At 47.4% G+C, this 8,493-nt stretch overlaps 1 protein-coding gene across 1 annotated transcript in view; it reads right to left on the reverse strand.

Annotated features, from left to right (window-relative positions):
- Nucleotides 1-5,233: 5,233 nt before the first annotated feature.
- LOC310959667 (keratin, type I cytoskeletal 13-like) overlaps nucleotides 5,234-8,493 on the reverse strand; it is a gene marked incomplete at its 5' end in the record, with an annotated part of 7,097 nt that continues 3,837 nt past the window's right edge. Inside the window, 4 exons of the mRNA XM_083931112.1 lie at nucleotides 5,234-5,400; nucleotides 7,217-7,437; nucleotides 7,527-7,652; nucleotides 7,733-7,894. Of these exons, the coding sequence (XP_083787238.1) occupies nucleotides 5,328-5,400; nucleotides 7,217-7,437; nucleotides 7,527-7,652; nucleotides 7,733-7,894 (582 nt within the window). The 3' untranslated portion in view covers nucleotides 5,234-5,327. The remainder of the gene's footprint in view (nucleotides 5,401-7,216; nucleotides 7,438-7,526; nucleotides 7,653-7,732; nucleotides 7,895-8,493) is intronic.

The following is an 8,493-nucleotide window of genomic DNA, read 5'->3' on the forward strand; positions in this document are numbered from 1 at the left end:
TCGTTGGCTCCTGAACCAGGCCCTCGTTCCCTCCTGATCCAGGCCCTCGTTCGCTCCTGAACCAGGACCCCGTTGGCCCCTGAACCAGGCCCTCGTTCTCCCCTAAACCAGGCCCTCGTTGGCTCCTGAACCTGGCCCTCGTTGGCTCCTGAACCAGGCCCTCGTTCCCTCCTGAACCAGGCCCTCGTTGGCCCCTGAACCAGGCCCCTGTTCTCCCCTGAACCAGGCCCTCGTTCCCTCCTGAACCAGGCCCTCGTTCCCTCCTGAACCAGGCCCTCGTTGGCCCCTGAACCAGGCCCCCGTTCTCCCCTGAACCAGGCCCTCGTTGGCTCTTGAACCAGGCCCTCGTTGGCTCCTGAACCAGGCCCTCGTTGGCTCCTGAACCAGGCCCTCGTTCTCTCCTGAACCAGGCCCTTGTTCCCTCCTGAACCAGGCCCTCGTTGGCTCCTGAACCGGGCCCTCGTTCTCTCCTGAACCAGGCCCTCGTTGGCTCCTGAACCAGGCCCTCGTTGGCTCCTGAACCAGGCCCTCGTTCCCTCCTGAACCAGGCCCTCGTTGGCTCCTGAACCAGGCCCTCGTTCCCTCCTGAACCAGGCCCTCGTTGGCTCCTGAACCGGGCCCTCGTTCTCTCCTGAACCAGGCCCTCGTTGGCCCCTGAACCAGGCCCTCGTTGGCCCCTGAACCAGGCCCTCGTTGGCTCCTGAACCAGGCCCTCGTTCGCCCCTGAACCAGGCCCTCGTTGGCCCCTGAACCAGGCCCTCGTTGGCTCCTGAACCAGGACCTCGTTCGCCTCGGGACCAGGACCCTTTTGACTCTTTTAGCACTTAGTTCCAGAGTTCGTCTGAACGTCGTCTCCGGTCGTTTCAACGGTGACAGAAGCTGCGACGCGTCAGACGAACGTTCGATCCCTCGCGTTTTTCACGGGACCCAAATGCGACTGAACTTCCTGTGACGAAGGAAAAACAAACGTTCTGTTTTTGGATCAAAATCTCTTTTTTTTAATCAATTTTCTGCTAAAATGTATTTTTCTCACCTTTGTTTAAAATCCGACCTTCAGTTCAGTGAATTTCAGCTTAATTCACGATAATTCACATAAATTCACGATAATTCCCGTGGAAAGTTTCCTCAGTTTTCCGTAAATATGAAAAACAAAGAGCACAAATATAAAAACACGAGTCAGAAAACGTTCAAATGACTTCACTCTTTATTTGTTGTCGTTGTCGTTGTCGTCGGCGACGGTTTCATAATTCATGTGCGGTCCAAGTTTTCGTGCCTTTTTGTCGTCGTTCAGTGATTAGCTGTTAGCCGTTAGCTGTTAGCCTTTAGTTGTTAGGCTTTAGCTGTAAGCTGTTAGCCTTTAGCTGTTAGCCGTTAGCTGTTAGCCTTTAGTTGTTAGGCTTTAGCTGTAAGCTGTTAGCCTTTAGCTGTTAGCCTATAGCCGTTAGCCTATAGCTGTTAGCCGTTAGCCTCAGAGACGACACGGCGACAAACGAACGTGTTTCAACAACAACAACAACGTCAGAGCTTAAACAACAACAACACGACAATCCGATCGTTTCTACGACACGTTTCATCAAAGACGTCGTTTACAGAAACGGACACGAACAGAATATTTTATTAATAAAAACAGCGTAAACAGAAACATCGGAAACTGCGACGTTTCTCTGGATTTGAACGATAAAGTTTCCAGTAAATCACGTTTTTTACGTTAAAATCTGAAATAATTCTGTTTATTTTATTGTTTTTTATATTTGATCAAAGGAAAAAAGCACAAACTGACGACGCTGCGACTTTTTACACGTTTATTAAATAATAATAAAATTAAAAATGACGTTCAGTAAAAGAACGGTTAATAACATTTTTAAACAATTATTAACTGTTGTTGTTTTTGAACGATTATTAACGTCATTAACTTAATTAATGGTTATTTACTGTTATTAATGTTTTACAGTTATTAACTGTAATTAGCTGTTAACGTTAACGGGTTTTTAATGTTTTTAATGATTATTAACCAGTTTAAAAACCTCATAACCGGGTTTTTAAAAGCTTATGAGGTTATTGTCTGTTAATAACTGTTAATGGTTATTAACGTTTATTAAAGGTTATAAACTTATATCGTTGTGTCCCTGTGACGGAGCAGAAGCAGCGTCGCTCGTCACAAACGTCCAAACTCTGATCTCAGATCCTTTCGGGGTCCGAACGAGGTTCTGGTTCAGTCCAAGTCCAGGTCCTTTCCCCTGGTTCATGACGGGTGCTCGCCGTGCTCCCCTGGTCCCTGACGGGTCCTCGCCGTGCTCCCCTGGTCCCTGACGGGTGCTCGCCGTGCTCCCCTGGTCCCTGACGGGTCCTCGCCGTGCTCCCCTGGTCCCTGACGGGTCCTCGCCGTGCTCCCCTGGTCCCTGACGGGTCCTCGCCGTGCTCCCCTGGTCCCTGACGGGTCCTCGCCGTGCTCCCCTGGTCCCTGACGGGTCCTCGCCGTGCTCCCCTGGTCCCTGACGAGTGCTCGCCGTGCTCCCCTGGTCCCTGACGGGTGCTCGCCGTGCTCCCCTGGTCCCTGACGGGTGCTCGCCGTGCTCCCCTGGTCCCTGGCGGGTGCTCGCCGTGCTCCCCTGGTTCCTGACGGGTGCTCGCCGTGCTCCACTGGTTCCTGACGGGTCCTCGCCGTGCTCCCCTGGTCCCTGACGGGTGCTCGCCGTGCTCCCCTGGTCCCTGACGGGTGCTCGCCGTGCTCCCCTGGTTCCTGACGGGTGCTCGCCGTGCTCCCCTGGTTCCCGCCTCGTTAAGAATCATTTTTATATTTTTATGTTAAAGACTCAGAAAAGAATCTGCTGACTCCACATTCCTGAAAAATCATTCCAGTTTAAACGTGTCGGGTCCAAACGGACCAAAAGCATCAGCACCAGGACCCCCGACCCCCCGGGACCCGACCCCTGACCCCCCCCCCCCCCCCCCCCCCACCAGGTCCAGATCGCTCACTGTGTACAAATCTTTATGGATTATGTCGTTCCTAATAAAATTTAATAAGTCTTAAAAAAAGAAATAAAAAACAAACAGATTCTTGTACTGAAAGAAAACGAGTTATTAAAGAAACTAATGACACGAGCGACTCCTGTTGATCTGTTTACCGCCATGTTTGTTTGTTTGTTTGTTTATGCTCCTAGAGGACACTTTAGCACACGTTTATGCTCCTAGAGGACACTTTAACACACGTTTATGCTCCTAGAGGACACTTTAACACACGTTTATGCTCCTAGAGGACACTTTAACACACGTTTATGCTCCTAGAGGACACTTTAACACACGTTTATGCTCCTAGAGGACACTTTAACACACGTTTATGCTCCTAGAGGACACTTTAACACACGTTTATGCTCCTAGAGGACACTTTAGCACACGTTGATGCTCCTAGAGGACACTTTAGCACACGTTTATGCTCCTAGAGGACACTTTAACACACGTTTATGCTCCTAGAGGACACTTTAACACACGTTAATGCTCCTAGAGGACACTTTAACACATGTTTATGCTCCTAGAGGACACTTTAGCACACGTTTATGCTCCTAGAGGACACTTTAACACACGTTTATGCTCCTAGAGGACACTTTAACACACGTTTATGCTCCTAGAGGACACTTTAGCACACGTTTATGCTCCTAGAGGACACTTTAACACACGTTTATGCTCCTAGAGGACACTTTAGCACATGTTTATGCTCCTAGAGGACACTTTAACACACGTTTATGCTCCTAGAGGACACTTTAACACACGTTTATGCTCCTAGAGGACACTTTAGCACATGTTTATGCTTCAGAGGACACTTTAACACACGTTTATGCTCCTAGAGGACACTTTAGCACACGTTTATGCTCCTAGAGGACACTTTAACACACGTTTATGCTCCTAGAGGACACTTTAACACACGTTTATGCTCCTAGAGGACACTTTAGCACACGTTTATGCTCCTAGAGGACACGTTAACACATGTTTATGCTCTTAGAGGACACTTTACCACATGTTTATGCTCTTAGAGGACACTTTAGCACATGTTTATGCTCCTAGAGGACACTTTAGCACACGTTTATGCTCCTAGAGGACACTTTAAAACACGTTTATGCTCCTAGAGGACACTTTAACACACGTTTATGCTCCTAGAGGACACTTTAGCACACGTTTATGCTCCTAGAGGACACTTTAAAACACGTTTATGCTCCTAGAGGACACTTTAACACACGTTTATGCTCCTAGAGGACACTTTAGCACACGTTTATGCTCCTAGAGGACACTTTAACACACGTTAATGCTCCTAGAGGACACTTTAACACATGTTTATGCTCTTAGAGGACACTTTAGCACATGTTTATGCTCTTAGAGGACACTTTAACACACGTTAATGCTCCTAGAGGACACTTTAACACATGTTTATGCTCTTAGAGGACACTTTAGCACATGTTTATGCTCTTAGAGGACACTTTAGCACACGTTTATGCTCCACTTTAGCACACGTTTATGCTCCTAGAGGACACTTTAACACACGTTTATGCTCCTAGAGGACACTTTAACACACGTTTATGCTCCTAGAGGACACTCTATGCTAATGTTAGCTTAGCATTAGCCTCTTTTGCAGACACTGACCCGGGGACGTCGCAGGAGAACAGAAGAGTTGATCATCTGCAGGTCGGTCACTTTCTTTCTTTCTTTGTCTTAAACAGTTTTAAATCCTGTCGTCATGGCGACTTCAGCCGGGACTCGAACCGCCGACCTCTGTACTCAATCATATCATTTAATTTAAACATGAAAACAAGACGAATGAGTTTTTGTGGCTCATTTTTTCTCTTGTTTATTTTAAATAAAGTTTATTTAAATGTTTCAGATTCAACAGATTTGATCAAATTTATATTTATTTATTAAATATCAGTGAATCAATGTTACAACATATTCATTTATTTATTAATTATTAAAATATATTTATTAATTATTAAAATGTATTTATTTATATATTTTATTTTGATTCCAGTTTAAAATAAAAGTAAAAAAACAGAAAAATATATTTGATTTATCTGATAATTGGACTTTAAACTTTATTTAAAACCTGATTTTAATCTTATTTTTATTAAATTCTTTATTTTTTAAACGTTTATTTGACAGAAAAGTTTAATTTTTAAATCTTCCAATAAAAAAAAACATGTTTCCTGTTTTAAATTTAATATTTTTTTATTCTTATTGTTGTGAAAACAAACGTTTTTATTGGTTGAAGGAGACAAAAGTTTACAGAAGCGTGAAGACGAAGAGGCTCCGCCCCCCGGGGACAGACGGGCGCGTGATTGGTCTCACGCCACCTCCTCCACGACCCGTGTGACCAGTGCGGCGGCGGTGCAGGTGGTCGCGGTCAAACCCGAAGACCTGGGGACAAAGACGAGACGTTAGAGACACGGTTGGTGTTAGAGGACACCTAGAGTCTGTATACGGGGACACCTAGAGTCTTTATACGGGGACACCTAGAGTCTTTATACAGGGACACATAGAGTCTTTATACGGGGACACCTAGAGTCTTTACACGGGGACACCTAGAGTCTTTACACGGGGACACCTAGAGTCTTTATACGGGGACACCTAGAGTCTTTATACGGGGACACCTAGAGTCTTTATACGGGGACACCTAGAGTCTTTATACGGGGACACCTAGAGTCTTTATACGGGGACATCTGGAGTCTATACAGGGACACCTAGAGTCTATACGGGGACACCTAGAGTCTTTATACGGGGACACCTGGAGTCTTTATACGGGGACAACTGGAGTCTTTATACGGGGACACCTTAAGTCTTTATTCGGGGACACCTAGAGTCTTTACACAGGGACACCTAGAGTCTTTATACGGGGACATCTGGAGTCTATACAGGGACACCTAGAGTCTATACGGGGACACCTAGAGTCTTTATACGGGGACACCTAGAGTCTTTATACGGGGACACCTGGAGTCTTTATACGGGGGACACCTAGAGTCTTTACACGGGGACACCTAGAGTCTTTATACGGGGACACCTAGAGTCTGTATACGGGGACACCTAGAGTCTTTATACGGGGACACCTAGAGTCTTTATACGAGGACACCTAGAGTCTTTATACGAGGACACCTAGAGTCTTTATACGGGAACACCTAGAGTCTTTATACGGGGACACCTGGAGTCTGTATATGAGGACACCTAGAGTCTTTATACGGGGACACCTAGAGTCTTTATACGGGGACACCTAGAGTCTTTATACGGGGACACCTGGAGTCTTTATACGGGGACACCTAGAGTCTTTATACGGGGACACCTAGAGTCTTTATACGGGGACACCTAGAGTCTTTATACGAGGACACCTAGAGTCTTTATACAGGGACACCTGGAGTCTTTATACGGGGACACCTAGAGTCTTTATACGGGGACACCTAGAGTCTTTATACGGGGACACCTGGAGTCTGTATACGAGGACACCTAGAGTCTTTATACGGGGACACCTAGAGTCTTTATACGGGGACACCTAGAGTCTTTATACGAGGACACCTAGAGTCTTTATACAGGGACACCTAGAGTCTTTATACAAGGACACCTGGAGTCTTTATCGTCTCTAGAGGACACCTAGAGTCTTTATCGTCTCTAGAGGACACCTGGAGTCTTTATAGTCTCTAGAGGACACCTAGAGTATTTATCGTCTCTAGAGGACACCTATAGTCTTTATACAAGGACACCTGGAGTCTTTATCGTCTCTAGAGGACACCTGGAGTGTTTGTCGTCTCTAGAGGACACCTAGAGTCTTTATCGTCTCTAGAGGGACACCTCGAGTCTCTAGAGGACACCTGGAGTCTTTATAGTCTCTAGAGGGACACCTTGAGTCTCTAGAGGACACCTGGAGTCTCTATCGTCTCTAGAGGACACCTGGAGTCTTTATAAGAGGACACCTAGAGTCTTTATCGTCTCTAGAGGACACCTAGAGTCTTTATTGTCTCTAGAGGACACCTGGAGTCTTTATACGGGGACACCTGGAGTCTTTATAGACTCTAGGGGACACCTGGAGTCTTTATACGGGGACACCTAGAGTCTTTATAGTCTCTAGAGGACACCTGGAGTCAGGGTCGTGCCCTGTTCGCCCTGTTAGCCTCGTTAGCCTTGTTAGCCCCGTTAGCCCTGTTAGCCTCGTTAGCCCCGTTAGCCTGAGTCTCTGGTCTGGTCTTACCCGGAGCACTCTGCGTCCAGCAGCCTCCGGTACTCGGCGATCTCCATCTCCAGCCGGGTCTTGATGTCCAGCAGCATCTGGTAGTCCTGCGACTGCCGCTCCAGGTCGGCCCTGAGCTGCACCAGCTGCTCCTCCAGACCCGTCACCTGCATCTGGTACCCGCTCAGCTGGGCGGCGTACCGGCCCTGGGTCTCAGCCAGGGTGGACTCCAGAGACGCTTTCTACAGAGAGAGGGAGAGAGAGAGGACGCCTTAGAGGTCACGCCTCGCCGCGTCCACGTCTTTGTAGCGTTAGCGTTAGCAACTCTCACCATGGCGAGCTGAGACTGGAGCTCGATCTCCAGACCCTGGAGCTGCATCTTCACCTCCTTCACCTCGGAGGTCGAGGACTTCACCCTCATGTCGGCCGTGGCGATCTCCTGACTCAGCGTCTCGGACTGAGAGGACAGAGAAGGACGTCTTTAAAAATGCACCAAACCAAACCTCGCGTGTCTCTGACGGACTCTTCCAGCCCCACCTTGCTCTGGTACCAGGACTCCAGCTCTCTGTTGGCCTTGGCGGCGACGGCCTCGTAGTGTTCCCGTATGTCCTCCATGACCTTGGTGAGGTCCTGCTGAGGGGCGGCGTCCACCTCCACGCTCACCTGGCCGCTCATCTGAGTCCGCATGGCCATCATGTCCTGCAGCAAGGGAGGAGGACACGTCAACAAACACCTTTAAAGTGTCCTCTAGGAGCATAAACGTGTGTTAAAGTGTCCTCTAGGAGCATAAACGTGTGTTAAAGTGTCCTCTAGGAGCATAAACGTGTGTTAAAGTGTCCTCTAGGAGCATAAACGTGTGTTAAAGTGTCCTCTAGGAGCATAAACGTGTGCTAAAGTGTCCTCTAGGAGCATAAACGTGTGCTAAAGTGAACTCTAGGAGCATAAACGTGTGCTAAAGTGTCCTCTAGGAGCATAAACGTGTGTTAAAGTGTCCTCTAGGAGCATAAACGTGTTAAAGTGTACTCTAGGAGCATAAACATGTGTTAAAGTGTCCTCTAGGAGCATAAACGTGTTAAAGTGTCCTCTAGGAGCATAAACGTGTGTTAAAGTGTCCTCTAGGAGCATAAACGTGTTAAAGTGTACTCTAGGAGCATAAACATGTGTTAAAGTGTCCTCTAGGAGCATAAACGTGTGTTAAAGTGTCCTCTAGGAGCATAAACCTGTGCTAAAGTGTCCTCTAGGAGCATAAACGTGTGTTAAAGTGTCCTCTAGGAGCATAAACGTGTGTTAAAGTGTCC

Source organism: Echiichthys vipera, assembly GCF_963691815.1.
Source record: "Echiichthys vipera genome assembly, chromosome: 17".
Taxonomy (NCBI): Eukaryota; Metazoa; Chordata; class Actinopteri; order Perciformes; family Trachinidae; genus Echiichthys; species Echiichthys vipera.